At 36.6% G+C, this 24,289-nt stretch overlaps 1 protein-coding gene across 2 annotated transcripts in view; it reads left to right on the forward strand.

Annotated features, from left to right (window-relative positions):
• Nucleotides 1-24,289, forward strand: part of LOC135324426 (EGF-like repeat and discoidin I-like domain-containing protein 3) — a 262,585-nt gene that overhangs the window by 58,757 nt on the left and 179,539 nt on the right. For both annotated transcript variants that reach the window (XM_064500716.1, XM_064500717.1), the window contains exon 2: nt 12,013-12,141. In XM_064500716.1, the coding sequence (XP_064356786.1) occupies nt 12,013-12,141 (129 nt within the window). The remainder of the gene's footprint in view (nt 1-12,012; nt 12,142-24,289) is intronic.

Genomic DNA, 24,289 nt, shown 5'->3' on the forward strand with positions numbered 1-24,289 from the left:
TTGGGGTATTGTTCAATTTCTGAACAAAGTCTAAAGAAATAAGTTTAAAATTGCATCTGTGTATCTTTCCAGAGACTCTAGCAAAAATCAAAAGTGTATGAATCATTCATCCACAGAGCTCTGTGCCACTGCTAGCTACATCGTCTGAAATAAACAGAATCACTTCTTTATTGTAGCTGATAGCCTTAATGTCCTTATTATTTCATAGCCTTCACAGGAGGGACATGTATCTGCATTACGTAATTATTATTCCAGATATGATCAGTAATATCATCTTCCTGTAAAGTCAGAGAGAAAATGATGAAAACCAGCAATATAGTTGTATCTACTTAGGTGACATTTCTTTTTTGGTTGTGACAGAACTTTCATGGTGATGGATTTAAACACCTGAATGACAAAAAACACATGAATGAAATAAGGTCAACTAGTTATAACAATAGAAACCTATAGAATATTTTTACTTGCTTTCCTTTAACTGCAGAGTTTAATATCATCAAAGCCTGTCTTAAAATAACCTTATAGTTATATAGTTTAAAATGTAGAGTAAGTTCATTTAGAGAGAGTGTTTGGTGTCTGCATCGCTATTAAAATAGTAGCTTAGTGCCTTGGTGAGCTTCAGAAGTGAATCCCTTGATTACTTCCACATACTACGCTCACTTTGGTTCAGTTTGCAGAGTGGTTTTGATGTTCATGAACTGGATTAATTTCAGAGGACATCAGACTAGAAGCTCCACTCAGGTGCAGACCAAATACACTTTGACCTAATGGTTGCTTAAGGGTCTGAACTGATGACTGGTCATTTGGACAGCTGCAGACTACATAAGGGGGAGTGGTTAAATCTAGTCTGCAATAAAATCCTCGCACTTTATATAATGTGGATGGAGAAACCTGAGTACTCTCTGCTTTGAAATACTGATCCACTTCTGTTGTGCCAAACTATTTGTTAATTTAGACATAGCCAATCCTAACTGCTTCGTGTCATATATTTTCACATCTGTTTTGCAGTTTGGAATACAAACTTGTAAACAGCGAGTGTTCTTGTGTTTTTAATATATGCTATGAAAATATTGATGAGAGAATGTATGAGTGTTTTCATATAAAACTACATATATATTTAAGGGTGTTTATGGGATTCACTTGGTACTTATTTGTAGTTATATGGTTCTTCAAAATCTTGAAATGAGGATGATACATTTTGTGTGTTCTGTATTTTTGATGCTTCACCTGAGAAACAAAACGGTGGCCATTCCTCGAAAACTGTTGATACTTTTCTTTAAAATGTGACCAAGTAACGTGTTTAATAGTGGGCATCTGAAAATAGAAATAACTAAAAATCACTGGCTACTTTTCAAAAAGTAATGAGACTATATTTAGAATTCATATTGTTTTAAGGTATTTCCCTTTGGATAAGATAGTAAGATACAATGAAACATAGAGTTTTAAAAACTGTTAATTATGAATTTTAATTGCTGAGCTCTCAAGTTTGGATTTATGTATGATGAGAAAAGATAAATTCAGCACTGCTGAGGAAACTAATAATTGCCTAGCAACCAGTACCTGAAGAAATCTGGTATAGAGCAAACAAAGGAAAAATGAAACACTTTTATTTACATACATATAATGCATGTGTTTGTATGTGAGTATGTATATGTATATACATACGCTCTGGTGCTTTCAAATCGCTAATCTCAAAAGCTGTGAAGCTTAAGAAAAGGAATGTAAACATAAAACTGCGATGTAAACTGAATTAAAATTGGGATTATTTATTTAACAACCCAAAAGTGATAATTCTGCAATCAGTAAAAAGGTTGATTTTGGCAAAACACTGTCTTGCTTCATGGCTGAAGTGAAGGTAGAAACTGAAAAATAAAGATAACTCTCAAAACAGGTAAGAACCTGAATACCATAAGTCCACGAGCCATTGAGGAAGAAGTTACCTACCTAAAGAAGGTTGTAAACGCTTACAACTGTTTATTTTAAAAAGAGCTTTCACTCGTGTCAGTCTGCATTTCCCCACGTTGCTGTGAGGAAGCAAAAATGGGCATATCGGAAGGGTACCCTTTGGACTGCTGAGTTGACTGCATGCCTGGATTTTCTTTCCATGGAAAGCGGGGGGAGGAGAAGGGAGAAGCTGCTGTGTATTTGAGTGGTTTCCTGATAGGGGCTAGGACAAGTCCAGAGCCTTGGGAATGGTGATTTTTTAAAAAAAGATTTAGGAAGAGCTTGTAATTGAAAACTGAATTTAGGTTAACTCAAAGCAGAAACCTAGCTGTGTATATCGACCATCTCATGGTCATGGATATACAAGTGGAGTTTGCTAGCAGTTGATGGACAAGCCTTCAGGAGCCCAGGCAATTTCTGAGAGAAACTACTGTATCAGATCTGCAATATACAGGAATTTCTAGCAAGAATTTGAATATTATATTAATTGAGAAATCTGAAGTAAATAGCTGTAACTGGAAATGATAATGTATTCACATCATGACTTTAAAATCCCTCTGAAAGTTTTGACTGAGAAAACACAATTTAATGGAGAGACAAACAGTTTAAACCTAAGTGCCTTGTATACGGGCAGTCTCAATTTAAGCTTCTGTTCTTTCCCTATTCATAAACCAATCTCTCTCGCTATGTCTAATCAGATGCAGAAATATATGTTGATTCACATGAATGTTAGTGATAGCTAAAAAGTGTATAAACAAGGCTGACATGAATGACAGCTGGAATCAAGTGAGTATGCGTGAGGAGTACATAGATGAATTTTGCCAGGTTTGTTGTGCATGCGGATAACAGGATATTGCAGGAGGTTTTATCAGTAGGGATTAGGGTAAATGTGTTAAAGGTATTTATCAGCTACCTCACTGCTTGCGCAACAAAGTGTTATTGCAGTTGGCTGAGGGTGGATGCCAGGGATGGTATGCCATTCATAATATCAGCTGATCAATTAGGGAGAATATATCTCTTTTCCTCTGATGAAATAATTTCTGAACTGATGGCAGTTTTCCCCAAATCCTCATTTAGTAACTATAGATTCCTTCATTTAAAAACAAAACAAACAAAAAACCCACAAAAAACCAACACTGTATGCATAAAATCTTTTCCATGAGTTGTAAAAGTATTCAGAAGCTTATCATATAACCATATTCCTTTCTTAATCACATTTGAACCTTTTCTTACCAATATAGAGATGAAATGACAGGAATAGTTCCTCTTTTTCCCTGAAGAACAGTTGGCATAGAAATGAACTCTCTGTAACCTATGATAGAGAGAAGAGTTTACTTTTTAAGCTGTTTTCTGTTTCTAGTTATTTTTTGTATTGTCAAGCATCAGATGCTTGAAAAGGCTGAAACACAGTAGGCTGAAGTAAAGTGACCTACTACTCTTTCACTTCAAATGGATAAAATAGCAGATACTGTAGACATTTAGAAAGGGAAAAAATATACTTTTTAAGACAGGAGGGGATTTGGCATGATAGAAATTAATCTGGCTGGGCAGTACGTTTGGACTCTATCCTAACCCTGAAAGTAGGGACACACTTTTACAGTATTGTACTATTAGACTATATCCAAAGTTCAAGTCAGCACTTGATCTTCACCTAGGATTAGTGCTTCTCTCCAGTCCTAGTTTGGTATTCTAATGAGAATTCTCTGGTTAGAGTAATTATTCCTAACCTAAATTTCTTTTCATAATGCTATATCAGGTTTTCAAAAATCAGCCGTTGTATCTTCACAGATTACAAGACTAGGAAAAGTTAAGTTTAAAGAGAATCTTATGCCTAGTTGCACTGGTATTTTAGAACTCTTCCACAGCTACAAGCTTCAGAAATTTTTATTTAAATGCATACAGCCTCTTTATCTCAGAGGCTTTCAGAAAAAGTAGCAAGCACCTCAATTCTCATGAAACCTAAAATAAAACCATGAGTTTATTGAAATTAATAGTCTCTTGTAAGTTTTCCCTTCCATTTCAAATGTGGATATCTACAGCTAATAATATCAGTGTATTGATTTTCTAAAATTATTTGAACAATCTGCCATGGGTATTTGAGTTAGAAAGTTAGCGGAACCTTCTCTCTGCATAGAAAGCAAATCAGTCTAGAAAGCAAGCAGAAGGGAAATAAATAACTTTTAAGCTATTAGTATCTAAAAATTTTAACTTACCTTTCAGATACTAAGAGATACAAGTTAATTATTTAGCTCATTTTACCATAGGAAAACAAATTAGCTGCCTCATCATTAAATCTGAATGAGAGCTTACATATTTGTTAAAAGGACTGCAGAGCTCAGCTGTTCTCATGTTCACATTTTGCATCTCTGCACAGGTGTGTCTTCAATATGATTTATTGTTCTGCTTCTCAGTAGTGGTTTAGCAGTAGAGAAATAGATTTGAACTTGGACAGCGTATAGATGATTCTGTAAATCAGAAAAGTATTAAAGGTCTTTTTTTTTTTTAAGATTGATTTTTAACGTGAAACTGCTACTAGTAGCATGTACTTTCTCAGTTGTCTGTCTTCTGAAATTTAGTTGCTCTTCTGGATTTCAGAACTGGGGCTCATTTTTACTCTCCAGAGACCAAATTTCTGTTGACTGATTTATTTTCTGGGCTGTTCATTGTTCAGTTCTACCTGGAGATTTGTTCTTCATAACAAGCAAGTTTTATTCTTATTGAAGGGAGTATCTATTAATTTGAAATAAATACTTAGAGAGGGCTTTAAAAGTAAGTGATATTTCATGTAGCAATAATAGGTAATTGAATAAAAATGCATCTGCTATTTTGGGTAGGAATGATGGTCCTCCTTCCTCCATCAATGGCCAAACGAAAAGCTCGAGTTACAGAACATCTGTAGAGCCTCAGCCCGTTATGTAGCGTACGTGAAAAGGATGTGGTGTCCCCCAACAACGTACGTGGCTAGCACCCTGGACGTGTATGTTACTACACTGCAACAGTTCAGCTGTGGATTGCATTATGCCTTTTGTTTCTGTTGTTGTCTTCATCTGCTTGAAATCCTGCTGAGCTGTTTAGCTCAGTATCAGCTTCTGCAAGTTTCACTGCTTCAGTATGTAACGCATATTGCATACTGTACATTAAATATTCATACAAATGTATATAAAGCAATACATAAGCATGATTTTTTTTCATGCATACTTCTGTATTTGCTCTTTCACTGGGTTTGCCATGTTCTTCAACTATAGAATAAAATGTGCCTAGACACCCAAATTATCTTTCCTTCTGTCACTTCTTTCCTTCTGTTTTTGAAATCTTGTGAATCTGTGGAATTTTTTTTAAGACATGTTCCTTTCTTCTTGATCACCGTTCAGTTGTCTCCCGAAAATGACTCTTAAAGTAGCAGTTCCACCAGATATCTTAACAGTTGTCATTCAGGTGTTATAAGATAGTTGAGGGAGATGATACTCATTTCAGGCTAATAATTTTGTGAGTAGGTACTCAAATGCTTCTCCCATACCTAATCCAGGATACAGTACTTGAGCTGCTGATAGGTATTTCTATCCCAGGAACCATGCTGTTACAGAACATACGGTTTAAAATCGGAAGAAATAATTCTTTCTCTTTTATTCTTTGACCATCATTAATGAACTGCAACAGCAGACTGATTTGCATGTTGTAATGGTAGCTGACTGTTCTTTGTAATTTTACAATAACTAAGAGTGCTTTACAAAATAATACATATGGATGAGTGCAGGATGGTACCTTTCTGTTTGCACGGTGCATCTTCTTTAGCCTTCATATCACAAAAACTGTTTTCATAAACTCTGTGAATTCTGTTCTTGACAATGATTGATGGGCTAACTGTTACCATCATGATGTGCTGCATTATTTATATACAGCAGTTGAATTCCTTCTTTCAGGTTGTCCTTTACTGTCAAGCAAGGTATTGCACGATTCAGTAAAGAAGAATCATGTAATATAATTTGTGGGGGCTTTCTAGAATTAAAAAGTGTGCTGCATAAAATGTAAAGTTTGTGAAACGCTTTGTTCGGCATTGCTACCTTTCTCCCTCTACCCTCTGGCGGAAGGAGAAACAACAAATGGTTCTTTCAACATCTTGTAGAAAGGACGTTTCTTAAAATGATTCTATGAAGGTATGTAAGGGAGCGAGGTGGACTTAGCAGAACAGTTCCTCTGCTGGAGCCTCACATAAAAGAGATGTTATTTCATCTGTCAGGCCTTAAAAAAGGCTTAAATGTTACTAGAGTGCAGATATCTCACAATTTTATTTTGAGTTTTGCTATATGCTACTACTCTGTGTTTGGTTGGGAGGGAGAGTTGTTAATTAAAATTCTAATTTAAGCATGTATGAATCTCTGCTTTCATTTTATTCTTTGTCTTGCCTTTTTTTTTTTAACCCAACCTTGTTTTCAAGTGAGAGGATGGATGAATGACTCAGACTTACTTAACTAAAGAACATTCTGAAAAACTCAAAGGTATGGGGAAAGTTGAAGAAAAAATAAATTACTATCTTCTGATCACTTAAATTTTAAGAGTGCCTCCTCTCCAAATACAGAGTATATTCTGAGACATTCTCGGTTTGATTTCACCTAAAGTGCTCCGTGCGTGAGGTCATGGGGGGTTTCATGCGTCTGTATATGTATGTATATTAAAAATAGGATATAATATTAGATCAAGCACATAGTTACATAATATAACATCACTTCAAAGCATAAGTACCCTAAAAGAAGTGAATAGAAAGTGGTTAATGGGTTCTGGCAATTTTGTGGGAGAAGCAGGTGAGCATGTGTGTCTTACAAGCAAAGGTCCTCTGTTAGTTCACCCCAAATCTCAGCAGTTTGATGCACTGAGATGTTACTGTCTGAGATTTTCCTGAAGATGGAGTAGAGGCAGCACCAGCTGTAGCTGCAGTATGTACTTTATATACGTGGTGTTGTGACATACCTTAATGCTTGAGTAACCCCATAATGAAATGTACAGGGTTAGTCAGGACATAGAAAATAAAAATATGAATTATTGGTTTTTTTTTTTTTTAGCACGTGTATTCTTTATTGGACCTTTTCCAGAACATTTTAATAAACCTATACTAGTAACTGTCACTTGGTGGTTTTTAAATAATAGAGTTCTTACCGTTTGTTTTATTTATGGAAATCTGTCAGAATAGCATAGTCTGTTGCAAATGGCATATTACCTATCATGGTGGTACCTTACCAAAACAGAGCACATTTCTGTAAGAGTTAGTCAGACAGATATAGTCATTTCTTTGGGGTCTGTTTTACTCTCCCGTTCACTGTGACTCTAGGGTTAAATTCTGAAACTACTGCTGCGTAAAGATCACATAATATGCAAGGTAGTACTCCAGTGGTAACAAATCCCATAACCTGTTATGTTAAAATAAAGTGCACCCATATAAGCTTTCTTATTAAGAGCAGAGCCTTTAAAATCAAATTCTATGCATCGAAGTGAGTAGAATGTATAACAAATTAGATTTCAGTATTTCAGCATGGTCTCTCAAGAGGTGCAAATGTAAATTGAGAGGCATATTGTTGATTCAAAGGTGACATTTATTTTTGTTCTGCACAATTTCACAGGCACTAAGTCATAAGGGTGCTAACATTTTAAGTGAGATTTACTAATTTGAGTATGCAAATTTGCACAAACTTTATATGTAGTCTTAAGTAGAGTTACTGCTCACTTGTGTCTGTACGCTTGCTCATTTCTCTGACTGCGTCATATTTAATGTCATACTGAAGTCTTATTTTAAGCATTGCTGTGTAAAGTTACTATAATACATTTTCCTGCTTTAGTTCTCTTCTGTGTTATGTGAATCAGGCAGCCTAGGTGATTTTTTTTGTGGAAGCCTCTTGTCTTTTTTTAATTGTTGTTTAGTCTTTGTACCATTTCTGACACTCTGCAGGTTCTTCCAACAACTGAGGCAGTTTAAAGTTCACTGCTTATTAACTTGTAAGAGCAATAAAATGTGACACAAATACATCTGAATTAAGCTTTGCACAGTCTAAACAAATAATCATTTAAAACAATAATGTAAAACAAAGATTTGTGTCTCTTTGTAATTCTACTATGAAATGAATTAGAAATGATTATGTTTTCTTCTTAAAGATACTTTGTCAGGAACTGATGTGCTCAAAAACTGGACCATTCTAGAAGTTGAAGGATTTTTCTTAATTCCTTTGAGTGTGGATGTTAGATGTTTTAATATCTTTGGTACGGTTTCCAAGCTTCTTGGTGATCACGGATTCTGAGAGCAGACAGGACACGTCAAACTCTGTCCTGTCTTGTCCTGCCTGTGATGGTTGTGCTCTTTGCTCTACATTATGCTCTATACTATATTACCTCAGTGAAAAAAACAGGAAAAGTAAAAGGAGACACAAGCAGCAGATACAAACAGTAATAATATTATCTCAGGATAAAATGGATGACAACAGTTGAACCTAACAGTATTTTGTTTGTAATTATTATTATGCATAGAGAGGTTAGAGTCATGTGGTGTGGCTTTTTTGTATTGTGGGTTTTTTTTTCTTGTTTTCCAAATGGAGTTCAAAATTATTTTTTCCTGAGTCAGAATTTATTCCCAAAGTGTTCTGAGATGTGATGCTACTGATTATGTTCTCTTTTTTGATAATCCCATTTTCTTCACGTGTGCCATATTCATTATGCTTTTGTGATAATAATAGCAAAAAAATATACACCAGTGACTGACGGAATTTGGGCCAAGGTAGTTGGGTCAAAAGAACACTTAGTGCAGTTATTTCCTGGCCATGGAAATAAATGACCATTGTTAGAGGACAGCAGCTGTTATACTGGTCCCAAACTGCAGGCTGGGTCACTTCACTTCAGACCAGAAAAGCCAAGATGAGTTTTCAGACAAATGAAAACTACACAGCTAAGTATACACACTTTGATCATAGTGGGAGACTTCAAATTGGGAAAATTAGGGGTTCATTCTGCTTGTCAGTCAATAAAAAACTTACAAATGGAAACAGTAGTTTGACTACCTACATTTCTTTTTCATTCTTGTGTTGTATAATTGAAATCAAAAGAACCACTGCATCAGGAAGCACGTACTAAAAATGTCTCCTCTCATTTTACTCAAAATATCCGAGTGGATTAACATAACAAGTGTTCCTCCTGCAAATGAATTATTAATGCTATGGGGAATACTTTTTTTTGGAGCATCTATGTGCTGTATGGGACTAGTTGATACTAATTATCCTTTCACAACCAAATGCCTAAGCCTCCCAAAGCCAAGAACAAGCATCCTTTCCTACCCAAATAAAGCAGTGAACACTAAAGACAAGAAAAGATTTAACTAGTTTAGATTCAAGTAGGAAGACAAATGATTTGTAGTATAGAAAGAGGTGTCGTTGACTCTCTTTTTAAATAGCTGCGTTTCTCCTTCAGCTGGACTTTCTCTTCAAGATAAACTGTTAATATCAAGTAGGTAGACACATGACAATATGTCATAAAGGCAATTTAAAGTTGACAGATTCAACCCCCCACCCCCAAAAAAACCCTAGAGATTTTTTGCAGTTGGAACACAGAGTTCAATAAAGGAAATCCTTTACATTTTTTGAATCTGTTAAATTTCTTACATGGTATTAGATTGGACTTCTCATACCAGACGCAGATCTTGAGTCCATATGTGAGAAAGGCGTTGAGAACATTTTGAATCCCCTCACCATCAATATACTGCTGACATAAGCAAGAGGACTTTCTATAACTCTTTCAACATTTAAAAATTGGTAACTTTTTAATTTTAAAAAACAATACAAATTAATGTACTTATTATTTTATAATAATTGCCTATCCAAACATGTTGACTTTAAGTGGCATTTGCAAAAATGTTGTGAAACAAAACTGTGCAGCACAAATTATTGGTATTTTTAAATAATAATAAACTTATTGTACAATAGCAATAGTCAAATTGTGAAATCAGTAGTAAAATTCTGAAATCAAATACCTCACCTGTAAAATGATGCAACTATGTAATGGATATAATGTCTTACAGAAAACAGCTTAGTATTCCTTTCAGATTTAAGAATTTGCATTCATGAACAGCAGTGATTTTGACTGACATACAAAATTATATACTATATAATAAACATTTAAAGTGTTTGAAGTACCAATTACTGTTATACTATAAGATAATACAGGCAAATATTAGGATATTCAGATTGAGAGATCTGATGCTAAAGTACACAAAGTGTGTTCCTATGGCTTTTACAATCATGTTATGCTATAAAATAAAAATATGGAAAATGATAGCAGTGATCTATGCTTTGAGATGAAGGGTGAGATCCATCAAAGTGCATGTAAATATGTATTTAAATATCTGAGGAAAAAATACGCAATGAAGGCTGCCCAAAGCCCAGAGCATTCTTTGGGATTGCTTCTAGTTATCCCATGGTGGGTGTAGTGCATGTAATTACCACTTACCATTCTCCTGGAACGCAGATGTAAAATACATCAAGTCATGATTTCTGTGTTATGTGAAAATAGAAGTTATTAACAGAGTAACAAGGCTGTTGACTTGCTTGAGACTTTAGACAGATCTCAAACTGGCAGTAAGTATTTTGAATGTTTTCAGCTGGCATGAACATTTCAGAGACTCTGCTAAATTAAATCCTTTATTTCACCCCAACATATTCATAGAACTATAATAGGGTGGTGGGGTTTGGGTTGGTTGGTTGGTGTGTTTGTTTAAGATTATTAAAACTGAGTGAGTTTTAAGAGCTGGACAGACTCTCTGTTCACTCTTTCACATATGGAGCACTGTCTCCTCATGAAGGCAATTTCGAACAAATAATATTAGGTAAGAAATCTCAATAGGATATCATACCCACCGGGATCATTGGAGACATGATCAAGTACTGAGCATATGAAGCAGCTCTGTGGCTTGTCTTTCAGAATGTACATCTTTCTGCTGTTGATTGCCTGAACAGTAATCAACTGAATAGGTGTCCTCACTGAAGAACAGTTCAAGGATCAGCAAAATTTGTTATTTTAGCCTTATTTAAGCAGACTCCAGCTACCCCCTGGGCCTGTGCTTGCCCTATGTCGTTAGGAGTTTTAAGGTGTATCTTCTGTTTGCTTATTTGTTCTGAGTCTGCAACAGTAAATTATAGGAGAACTTAGCAAACTTCCCTGGGACATGGCAGGGCTCGTAGAAGAGCTACAGGACTCTGAACACCCAAGCGCTTTGGCCTCCATCCCTGCTGCAGAGCGGGTGGATCGCAAGTCTGAGTAAAACCTCTCTCCAGGCATAGTGTGGCCATACAGCAGCTTTGCCTCTGGGACTCCTAGCACTAGATAAAACGTGCATGCTCACGTGACACAAATCAGTGATCTGGTATAAACTTACTGTTAGATTTAAATTGCTCAAAAACGTTTCGATGGCTTTACTTCATGCTGTCAAGCTTTATGCTGGGATCGCATATAATTGGTCTTCCTGTGACTGACATACATACATAAATACATACAATGTAAAGGCACGTTGCTGGCCTAAATGCCATACTTTGTATTCAGCAGAAATACAGCTGTGTGCCGATTCCTGATCTGGATCAAATTTATACTACTGAGTGATTTAAGAGTGCATATATCTAGATCAGATAGAAATGTAACCACAGCCACCATTCTTAGCTTAGCAGCCAAGTGGTAAGCTAATAGCCAGCATTCAGCTGGGAAGGAACCTGGAAAGGTAAAATCCTAGGTTAATTCTGTTCTCAATATAGATCCTAAATCATTTCAAGTGAGGGAAAGGGGGGAGGGAAATGTTTTTTGTTAAATTTTAGGTTTTCAGTGTTGCAAGAGAATATATTTTTACAGAGTAGAAAGCAAGGGAAAATAATGAGAGGTGTCCTGTTAAACAAATATAAAATTGAATTAGCTGGAAGATATTGAAAGGAATCAGAGTTTGTCATTCCTTTCTGTTCTCAGTTATCAGTAATCTACAGTACTTAAGGTTTATGCATAACTTTTGGAGAGTTTTATGTAAGAAGCTGAGAGTCTTTTTTTTGCTTTAACCCCCAGGGGACGTGTGTGACTCCAACCCATGTGAAAATGGTGGTATCTGTCTGTCAGGGTTAAATGATGACTTCTATTCATGCGAGTGTCCTGAAGGCTTCACAGACCCCAACTGTTCTAGTGTTGTGGAGGTTGGTAAGTGCAAACTTTAAATGGTGGAATAACTATCTGAATGTCCCATTTGTTGTGGTTTGCAAAGCAGTGATTGTCTGCTGAGTTTTGTGTAGTGCTATGGTCAATGCATTGTTTGTTATTGATGCCTTATCCTTATTTGTACATCATAGGTATCAATATCGTAATTAGAAGACAGTTCAAACAATATCTCAGAAGTATCTCTGTAAATAAAAATCACTTAGAAAGGTTCAGTGCTCTACTTAAAAAAGAGAAAAAATCATAGTTGTGACTTAACGTGACCGACGTTTCTGAAAAATCATTGTTGTTAAAATACTTCTGAATATCCTTCTGGTGATTTCAGTGGTTTAATCTCATTTCAGGCTTGGTTTCTGGTAGTTTTATGCCCAGGTCTAGACAGTAGAGTAATTAGTTAACGAAGCTATGTTACAGAAACGGCATATGAGAAATCAGAATAAAACATATTAGTCATTTGTTTAAATTTCAGAATAGTTACCAGCTGGAGACTGTAATTAATCATTAAATGAGAACACAGAATGCAAGTCGAATATATTGAAATCTTATGATGTGTGTATGCCTCATGTAAGCATGAACGGTAGCTGCAAAACACGCGGCAGTTCAGAGTTCTGTCTTTTAAGAAAACTTAGGAAGAAACAAAAAGTGCAGAGGAGAAGATGGTAGACAGCTCATTGTGTCATGGGCCATCCCACTAGCTTCAGTGAAGCAGAAGAGCTGCAAGCTGATCAAGCTTTTAAATTATTCTGAAGTAGGCATAAAAGTATATATGATAGAGCCAAATAATAATAAATAGATGCTACTGTTCAGATAGGTACAGCTCCTGTGTATCTCTTTGTGGTAGTCATGACTATTACAATAGGAAGATAAGAGATTTCAGGGACGGAAAAGCATTGGCTTATTCAAGAGAAGGCAATGTCTCTTTCTTGTTTGTATTAGGAAAATAAGGTACAGCTAATGTGACTCTGGGCAGTATCTCTTATCTGAAAGCCTTGCTTGCCCTGTGTGCCTTTTTTTTTGCTGACAGCCAAAGTATTTGAAAGCAGTACCACCTTTCAGGTATTTCATATCTTATATTCATGTTTGCAGTTCATCAGTCTGGGTTACACTAGTATGCCTCAATGTGTGCCAGCTGAGCAGAGCTCACACGTTTTGTTTCTGCCAAGGCAGAAGGGCAAAACCAGCAGCTTAGGTGAGAGCCTTACCTTTTACAGACGTCTCACTGTAAACATCAGAACTAGTCTCAGCCCGTTTCTAACACTAACGATCCTAAGAAGTTTTTTATTTTTTTCATAAATAAATAAAGGCCACAAACACAACCTGAATAGACCATTCTGGGGTTAAGTATGTCTGTCTCCATCATGAGATAAGGCTGACAGAATTTAGTCCAGGAATTAGTCCAGAATTTAGTACCACCCTGGTGGGGTTTTTTGTTTTTTTCTGAAAATTATACTTTTTCCAGGAAGTTCAAAGAAAATCTTCTCTGGTGTGAGCCTGGATGTTCTACACGTTAGACACATTACATTATAGGTAAAATCAGCTTAGCTTAATTGGTTACTAATTATTCTCTGAATGCAATTTGTTAACAGCTTTTAAAATGTCCTTTGCCACCTTAAAGCACTGATGAAATTAGTAATTAGTGGGTGATTTTTAATATACTAATATTCACTTTTTGATTGTTCAGCTAGAATCTGACATTACAGAATTTTATGACAGTAAAAAAATTGTAAACTTTTTTTTTTTCTGTTCGGTGTGAGATTGGTGCAGCAGTATTTTTGGTGACTTAAAAAGAAATAACCAAGTTTTTCACACTTTGCATAGCTTGGTGAATGTATTGCTCTGAGGGAGTAGGTGATACTGTCAGTCTGTAGCTGAAGGGGAATGGGGGGGAATTGTTTCAATTCAAATAGTTTCAGAATTTCCATTTAATCAAAACCAATCCATTTCTGCTTTTGAATGATGTCTTGTGCTACAATGAATAGAAAAGTAGCCTTGGAATACTTTATTTTAAAAGGGCTAGAATTACTGGTAAGCAGAAAGTAGTGATGACACCACCTACCAAACCATAGAGTCTGTTGACTGAAGCACTCAAATGTATGTCTGAACTGGAGCAGGAATATGAAAACTGTTTTCCACCTTACAGTGAGATGCTGTAAAGTTGAGGAGAGGAAGGGGACAAAAAGACAAAAGAGGAGTAAGCTTTAATTCCACCATTGCTTTGAGAGGGATCCTAAGTTTCCCCAGTACAATTTTAACTATAATAGAATTTGGATTGAATTTGGGTCCTCTAAAGTTAAGTTTTTAGCAGCAAAATAAGTAGTTTCTGTGGCAAAATCAACAACTTTGGTCAGACCCTTAGTGCATTTTTCTGACTATAAAATGTCATCTGACATAGTAGCTGGTTATTACTTAACATTTGAGTGGCACAAGAAACCTCTTTTTTTCTTGGTACAGCCACCCAAGAAGCAAGAAGGCGCTGCTTTGAATCCTTCTTTCCATCCATTTCCTTACCAGTTTTATGCATGCTTGAAGGGGCTGAATTTAGCTTTATAGCTATATCTCTTGCTACCCTACCATGGCCTTGACATGAGTTTATTGCTGGAAATGTTTGGATTTATCATGTACTTGGTTGGCCGGAATTTGCCTTGCACATAGCTGGGAGGAAGCCAATCATGAGTGAATCTGAAATGAAAGCATATTGTAGTATCTCCATTGCAATTTACAACTGAATATTAACAAGGCTTTAAAGTATATTCTTAACTAAATTCTTCAAACACTTCTACAAAATCTCAATCTACTGAGCAGAAGAAAGCATAAGCAAATGAAAAATTTGTGAGTATGAGATAATCACAGTGCATATGCAGACAGAGTATTACACTTTTAGCTTGCAGTACAGAAGGAGTAATGAGTGGACAACATTTGTTAAGTGAAGTACTTACTAATACTCTTATATTAGCTAAAATATAGCATGTTAAATCAATTTGTGTTTGTCCTATATGATTATGCTATGTGTATGCAAGCAGAGTCTAATTGTAGCTTTCTGAAAACTGTAAAAGTAGTTTGTAGGGGGAGAAAAAAAGGAAAAATTGTTTTCTGTTTTTTAGTAAAGGCTTTCTGGGGCTGATGCAGCATTTACCTCCCCTACATAGAGTCATAAAACCAATGCAAAACTGGTATTCCAAGGTAATATTCTGATTTCTCCTATGAAAATGATAACAAATAGTGTAAGCAAAGTAATTATGAGTCAATAAGAGTCGACTAATTTAAACTCTGGAGTGTTTCAATTAGAATAATTGTTGAAAGGTGGGTCTGTTAGGAGCCAAGCAAAGTCCTGCAAGAATCTGTGAGATCACTCTCATTGAGAGTGTTAGAGGGTATTTATTAGAGGATATAAGATTAGAGAAGGAATACTGACAAACATTACTTCCTTGGCTTTTTAATGAGTTACTGCCAAAAAGGTATTTCCCTTATCCCTTAGAAATTCAAAAAGCTTTTTTTGACAATTTCCTGTGTAGCTGAAAATACTAAGCCAGTTGAAAATTGGGCCTTTAGGAAGCCAGGAGTCACAGAGTAAAAAGAAAAGAGGAGGGGGGGGGGGGGAAGAGAGGAATCTATGTCATTCGTTTCTTCTTCCTGCCAAAGTGCTGTACAGCACGTGAAAAGCAGGTGGGTGTTCTGTACAGCCCTCTCGTTAGAAGCTCCAACATTAGACATTATTCACTGGTGGTGACAAGATACTATTGATCTCTAGACCTTGGCTGGAAAGTTGCAAATTTTCAAGAAATGTACCTCAGACAGGAGGATTTCACAATAACAGATAGCAGGGATTTTACATAACAACTGAATCACTCATTAAAATGAGTAAATTTAAAAAAAAATGAAATGCAGATGCTGTAAATTTGTGTGAAAGAAGAAAGATGCATAAAATTACATAAAGTTAGGGAAATTAAATCTTACCTAAGTTCAGCAATCAAGTTTCAAGACAGTTTGGTGCTGTATGTATGTTCAAGGGCATAAGAATGTAATGGGGGTTATATTTTTTTTATTAGCTTAATAAAGATAATATATTAAGTAATCTGACACAATCATAGCACTTTATTTCAGCCTAGTTGTTATTGGTACTTTTTTCTAAATGTTACCAATGGAAAGTCCTGACTTCTCTATCATACAGCTCCACTATTTTCTGATCCAATAACTTTGACTACCTTAAAACAAACAGACAAACAAAAAAAACCCCCACCACACTAAGCTGTTTGTAATAATAATTTATATATTTCAAGTTACTGATTATATTCTGATCATACTCCATCTCTAATGGTACTCCTGCCTTATTTCCTATATTATCTAATACTAGATGTTATATGTAAACTTAAATCCCAATCTCAGCTAAAAGAGTTGAGATTGAATGATAGGTCTATAATATTACCCTGTTTCTATAGCCAGATTTCAATGGTCTGTGTATCCTAACTGATTCTAAATATCTGATAAGCTGATGGAGGGTAAGATGAAGGGAAGCCAGAAAAATTACATGCTGATTCTTTTCAATACAGCACATCATTCAGTGAGGTAGAAGAGGCGGATTTAGTGAAACAGATAAGAGTGAAAAGTAATTCTGTCAAACTTCACAAATTCCCGGAATTTTTCCACAGGTAGTAAGGATACCAGGGCCTGAATTACTTCTGTAGCAGACTTTTGTATCTTTGGCAACATGATTTTTAACCCGGCTGAAAGAGATTCACATGTAATTAATATTGATATTAAAATGCATTACAGACAATGAATTGACAGAGTTGGCATCATTTAACTAACACGCAGGTAACTCTCAGAAATCATGTAAATTACAGAAATACCATAAACTGCCGCTCTTATGTACGACGAGTGCAACTCTCATACGCACTGTTCAGAAAACTATAAATGCATGGACACTGCTTGAAGGCAGGAATGACAGTGTGACTATATACTTTGAAATAATATTGGGGAAAATACGAGATTAAAAAGTATGAGATTATTCCTGTATACCATTCTGTTTGGTGTATGCATAGGGGAAACACAGGCAGGGAAATACAGGACTGATGATAAAACTTACAGAAGAGGGCAACTAAGTTTGGTATGCAACAAGGCTGTCAGAGTATGTTCTGTAAGTGACCATGCTGTTCCTGTTTGAAAAATGAGCAACTTAAGGTATTAAAGTTTGATATTTTAAATCTGATACTCAGTAGCTGTCTCTGAGGATAAAATGAAGGACAGGTTTAATCTACATAAGAGAATAAATGATGTGCGATGACAGAGCAGGTAGCAGAGCAGCAAGCACGTGAGGGTGTGCCTGGGAACACCCTCCAAAGTTGCCTTCTAACAGCCTGTTGGGACCCTGTTGGAAGGTGTCTCTACCTTTGCATCAGCTCTCAGCAGTCACTGAGAGGACCTCATCTTTGAAAAACATGGTAAAATATCTATATGCACTTTAGAAGGCTGGAAAGGCAAGTTAGTGGTATGATACACATAATATAGGCAGCTTGGGTCTAAGTGCAGAACGGTGGCTGAGAGAACGGAGGGGAGCTGAAAGGGGAAAAAAAAGATGCCGGTTTTGTTTTGTTTTGTTTTGTTTTTTTGTCCTGCCAAGTGATTTCATTTATAAAAAGAAGTGAATGTGGGGTTCCTTGTTTATCATACTGTAGTGTTTTCCGTATCTGTTCAGCCTTCCCAGTTTCCAAGGGAAACTCTTTCTTCGATAGCTACTACCTCTGTTAACTGAGCCTGGGAGACAGGAACCAAGGGGTTTTTCACTTTTCCTGGTGTTAAATAAATGTTCAGCAACCAAGATCCAGAGTGAAACTGCTGTGATCTCTTGTCTTTGTGGCCTTCTTTGCACGATCTAGGTCTCTATGTTTGTTGTAGTGACTTCTCCCCTAACAGGGCAAGATCTTGTTGCAAAAATCAGTAAGGATAAAATGTTGCCATTGGTTTCCCATCAGTGTTGTAGATTATTTTTAATGCCATGAACAGAAATGACTGAATGATTTCAAAGATGCATTTATAGTTCCAGAATATATGACTTCAAGGAGGAATGGACTTTGTTCATGTGTAAGTGGAATTTCCTGTATTTCAGCTTCTGCCCTTTGTCTCTCGTCCTGTCACTAGGCTCGAGTGAGAAGAGTCCGGCTCTGTCGTCTTTATTTCCCCACCCCCATCAGGTATTTATACACGCTGATAAGATCCCCCAAGCCTTCTCTTCTCCAGGCTGAACAGGCCCAGCTCTATTAGGCTCTCTTCATATGTCAAATGTTCCAATCCCTTAATCATCTTAGGGAAATAATCATCTCCCTCAGCCTGCTGGCAACACTCTTCCTAATGCAATACTGTACTCGGTGCAGATTGCCCAGGGTACTAGAAAATACTTAGACTATGAGCTCCAGATTTCAGCATCTGCTCTCACTGCTATATTTGTAGTGTCATCCAAATTCACTATGTTTATTGCTGTCATGACTTGACTACCAAAGTGACTTGGTCAAAGTGTGTCTCATTGCTAACATGAAGATTTTATTGAATGGTTGTGACTTCTTCTCTGGTTAAGTGTCATCATGCTTTGATCTTGGTATTGATCTATTAACTTTTGGAAAAGCTGCAAAGGAAAGGAGTGTTTCTGTGTATTTTTTTTTTCTAGAGAATTGTTTCAATAGTTACGTTAGTATAAAGGTGAAATAGCAGAATGGTGACTTGGGCCCACATTTATTTAGATGTATAAAGAATAATCTGCTTTCATGTTGGAAGACAACGGTCTTTTGGAAAAAGAGCACGATGGAGCGGGAGAGGGGCAGCAAACAAATTCTTCCCTCCTGGCCAGGCTTCCATTTCTGAGCAATGTAAGAAGTGATTAAATGGAGCCCTGTCCGCACAGTACCTGATGAAAATGAAGCTGGTTTTGTGTGAATCTGCTTTTTGTTTATTTGTTTTTAGTGGGATATATCCCCAAGGCATTGCTAATTGATTTGGAGGGCAGTCTTATCTTACTTTCCTTATTAATTAGAATTTGCAGTATGAGTATGGATTACTACATTTCCTCTTACTAAGGCTATAGCTGTTATATGTTCTGTATGTTGAGAGCATTCCTCACAGCGTTCTCTGCTGTAGCCTGTATTGATAGCTTCAGATCTACAGTGGTTAATGTGGAATTGGTGACTAAAAGCAGTTTTTAAGCAGGAACAATCACATATTAGGGCGCTTGGCTCATTAAGAGATGTTTTCAAAAGGTATAGAATACTGTTGGACTTAAAAGGCAATAAATACATTTTAATTAAAAAAAGACAAATTAAGACTTACTTGTTAGCTTGCGAGGAGCCTGAACAGCACATACTATACAAACATCTGAACTGAGTAGGCTAAATGCATGTAAGCAAAGGCCTTAATGAATGGCATTGACTAGAGCAAATGTGGTGATAACCCTACAACATCTGCACTGAAACAGTTGCTCTTGGTGTTGCTTACTGTTGTGGAAATATGGACTGAAGAAAGGTCAAAATTGCTAGCATAGGGTATATTGCATCAGTAAGTTAATCAAGTAATCTATGGAGCACTTGAAGAATGTTCCCCGAGTGATATACAATCAAGTTCACTTAAATTAGAGCTAATATTTTATTAAAAGAACTTCTGTATTTGAGTACTGAAACTGAAATTCATTGGAATAGTGCAGTCAGTATACTCTTGGGTTTAACTGGGGTATATCCTTTATGAAGCATTTTGAAATGTAGATAGTTATATCCCATTTCTGCAAGGTGTTGAAGTATATGACTAATCTTAAAAATCTACATAGTAGCATTAATCTCAAGATGACCACCCACAATGTCTGTAGGTAGTGGAAGGCTTGTCACTTTTTCCAAAAGGATGCTGCCAAACAAATGCTACCCTGAAAATCCTGTCATGCTTCTTTTTTTTCTATTTGTGAATTTATGATTTGAAAGTTGAATACAAACTGGCTAGGAATGAGTGGCTGTAGTCACACTCTTCAGAGCATTTGAGAAAAGAGCAGTGGAACATACTGAGGAAGATTTTATGCATGTTTGTCTAATTAAAAAGACAAATGAAAACCATCCAGACTGTTGTTGCCAGAGCTACTGCTCAGGATGAGACCTTGCAAAGATAAATAAGGATGTGAGCATAGGATGGCCTGCAAACACATTCCCAGCCCCTGTTTTCAGTTGGAGGGATGAAGCTCTGGGTAGCAGAGCATGTTTTGGTTAAAAGCTCCAACACTGATGCCTGGCATCTCAGGAAAACGTTCAGAAAAGCATGCATGTGGGTCATGCAGAACTGTCATAAACCAGAGAGGTGTGGACACTCTATCCAAGCGCGCCAGGAAATTTTCCTTTGGAAATTTCAAGTAATTAGGGTTGGTCTGCTGAAGGCCTGGTGCTCCAGAAATGCAAGTTGGCAGGCTGCAGAACAGACCTACCCGAGCTGCCTGTACTCGAGGGGAGGCATCAGGGAGCACTTGGTCGGCTCCTACTGCCTAGGTTCATTTCTACTGGATTTCAGTCTGCAGCTGACCAGGGTTTTTCCCACCGGTTTAAAAAGGGAAGAAGAGATGGAAGAGGTAACAGAAAAAGAGTCAGTGGTTTCCCTAGTAATGCAGTGTGTCTGTTTGACATTCTGGAATAACTAGTAACAGACAACTAGTAATATTGTGTGTCTGAATGTTTTAAACTGACTTCAGACAGGTAGGTACAATAAGCCAGTTCCATTTTGCCAGATATGCTGGTTGGACAGACAGCACGTAAAAATGTACGAAGAGCTTATGTTAACAGCAGATGAAAATTGCTCTTTGGATAGATATTCTTACGTTGTCTGGAAAAAAAAAATCCACCAAATAACCAATTTGAAGGAAAAAGGTCTTGGTAGGCAACAAATTAAACAAAGACAGATTAAACAAGTGAATCTAGTATATGACACAGGCAGATCTAATGCAATAAGTATTCTTCTGTGCAGCTCTATGCATTTCACATCCTTTAGCATCTCTGAAGTATTCCAAGGGTGTGAGAGACTTGCTGACATTGTTACTAGGTTGTTCATAGTGAAGTTCTGTATTATGCTGACTTTATTGTTCAATATTGTTTATTTTTGGCTGGTGAGGAAAGATCCGGAGGTCTGTGCTTTGTAAGAGGTGATGCTAGTTGAAACAAAGTGGTGTTTTCTGCAGAAGCTGGTGTGATGCTCATCAGCTGCAGCACAGACCTGGCCCTGCCCTAGACTCCTTAGCTCTATCTTGGCTTTATAATCCCTGAAGAACTAAGTGTTTAACTTAGATCTCTCTCTCTTTTTTTTCTTTCTTTTTTTTTTCTTTTTTTGGTATTTATATGTTTAAAAACATATGCAGCATTTATGTTTTATTTTTCAACTTGGTGGATTGTCACAGCTATAATCTGCCCCAAAGAAAGAGCCTTCTGTTAGATCATTTTTTTCTGTATGCCATATCTTTGCCAAATGTGAAATCACAAATCTGTTTGGTTTTTGTCTGATTTTTAGGAGAATGGAGAGTAGCAGAACATTTAATATTCTTAAAATATGCCATTCATTAAGAATTATCATGTAGGATCAAGGATAAATTACTCTTCTGTTTAGCTAGAAATGGGGCGGTAGCTGTCTAGATTAATTTTCTTGTTCCTCTAGTTTCTTGACTAACATAAAGTAAGTATCTTTGATGTTTTTGAAGAGCCCAGACAACATAATTTCTCATAAAATATAGACTTCAGAAATGGATGTTATTAAAGTACAGTTCCTGTTTATCTTCCTGTTTTATATAATATAGTGTGCTCCTGGATTTTTATGCAGAGGGATGTGACTCAACAGCTTGGAAACAACTTGCTAAAATAAAAATGCCAGAAGGAAACTGATTCTTTAGCTGAAAAGGCAAATTGGTCTTTAATGAGATGATAATTCTGGCATCCTAGGAGATTTAGATTAAAAGATTTTAGACTTCTTAGGCAAAAACAATCATATGCGAAACCTAGCCATGTTCAGGTTAATGCAAGTTCTAAATGCAGTGTAGTTCCAGAGTAAAAGACACAAAAATTAAAAGAAGAATATTGACAGATGGACTTCACTACATAGCTGGGGTTTCTTTCTTTTCTCCTCTAAGTTACTTTCCAGATGTTTTTTGCAAAACTATTTATGTAAAGGGCTCATTAAGCAGAGCAAAATTCGACATGATTTGGAATTGGCTTTGCTTACCTTTTTCTCCTCATTTATCTTTAATTATATTTAAAATAATGAAATAGGGAAATATTGTTTTGGAATTTTGATACTGTAAAAAAAATAGGTTTTTTTAACTCTGTTTCTTTTCTCCAGAAATAAAGCTCACAAGCAGAAGAGTAAGGGTGCCCAAATGTTGCTCTGAATAAATGTAATCTTTGACTAGGAAAAGTTGCTATTTATAGCTCAGAAATTTATTTTCAATATGTAACTCTGTGGGATCTCATGCCTTTGTATGCTCATTCCATTTTCATTTAAAACCTCTGCTAAGGCATGCGGAGGTTTTGCTCGGGAAGAGTGCAAAGATCTGAGCTTTGTTGTTCAGCACTTCATTCCAGCTGCAAAGTTATCTCTTAACTGTTTAAACCAGTGTAGAATTATGTATTGCCCTGCTCTCTATACCATCTCTTCTGTGCCTTTCCAGAATATTAAATGAACTGTTAAGATTTTAAATTTGAATATATGCAGCTAGTACTGTCTTGAACAAATCAAGTGCATTTAAAAATGACAACTGTTGGTAGAAGTGGACACGATTCTGAAGCCAAAAGAATTATGCAGGTATATAGTAGATGAGAAATTACTTGTTCTTTTTCAGCAAAGGAGTACCCAGAGATTCCCATGTGACCTGTATAAGGAGAATGACTAAATGTTTCAGCTCTTAATGTTTTTAACATATTTTAAAATGCAGATTTAATGAAAAGAACTCCCCAATAAATTTACAGTTGAAAGTTGTTCCTATCAGGCTACCGAATAAGCACAGGATTTATCGCTAGGCATAAACAAAACAGAGGAATTGTTTAAGATCATCTAGTAAGATAGAAATCAGAACTTGGAAGACCAAAGTTCATTATAAAATGTCTGTGAAAATTATCCCCAAAATAATAGAGAGAAGAAGTGCTTTTAGTTTATTTGATACAGGTAGCCCTTCAACATAAATTAATGAGATGTTGGGATAATCTGGATAATGAGTAAACTGATATGGTGTTACTATATCCCAGCTCCAGCTGGCTCATAAAGAGCCAACTGAAGGATATTCGACTGCCCCTACCTAATGTAAGGTAAGGTCAGCTTTTCATCTGGACTTTTCTTTGTCTAGGAGCACTGGACTAAACTGTACCAGATCATGACAACTGTTGGTAACCAGACTGAGAGACCCCCGCTGGTTCCTCTCCTCTTCCTTAGTTACCCACTGAATTATCCAGGATGGTTATTCTCAGGGGTGGCGAGGGACTGTACGCTGGGAGCCCACAACGGCAGGAGTGCTGGATGCAGCGCTTGCCTTCACTCGCACCCCCAAGCACTCGGTCGTGGTTCAGACAGAGCTCTGGCCGGCATGCAGAGCCAGCTGTGCTCCGGGAGAGGTTCGGCTGCTCCTGCGTGGCACTGCCTGTTGGCTGGAATGGTTCTTCAGACTTCAGCTGTTTTATGCAAAGACAAGTCAGGTGTCTTTTTTCACGTGGAACCATTTAGCCCCAAGTGGATAATGAGGACTTGGTGAAATTTTGACTGTATGAAGCATATGAATAATTTCAGTTAGAGATACTAGGAGCTTTTCATGCTGTATCACAGATGTATGGCTTTCTTGACTTGATGATGCTATAAAATAATGATTAATAATGATTCAGTCATGTTTATGTTATAATATTAATGATCAAAATGATTAGGGCACCAGATTCTGCACTTAATTATGGTTCCAGTATAATATTTCGAATGTATTACTTGAGCTGAACACCTGGTTGAGTTCCAACTACTTCTGTGCCATCACCCATAACATCCCTCAGTAAGGTGGTATGGAGAGTGTGCATGTGTGCCTGATTCAGAAGTTTTATTTCAGAGGGAAAGTCCAAGATATCTGTAAGTGCCAGAGTCCTTTGCCTACATCTCAACCAATGTG

The sequence above is a fragment of the Dromaius novaehollandiae genome, chromosome W (assembly GCF_036370855.1).
Source record: "Dromaius novaehollandiae isolate bDroNov1 chromosome W, bDroNov1.hap1, whole genome shotgun sequence".
In the NCBI taxonomy this organism is placed as follows: domain Eukaryota; kingdom Metazoa; phylum Chordata; class Aves; order Casuariiformes; family Dromaiidae; genus Dromaius; species Dromaius novaehollandiae.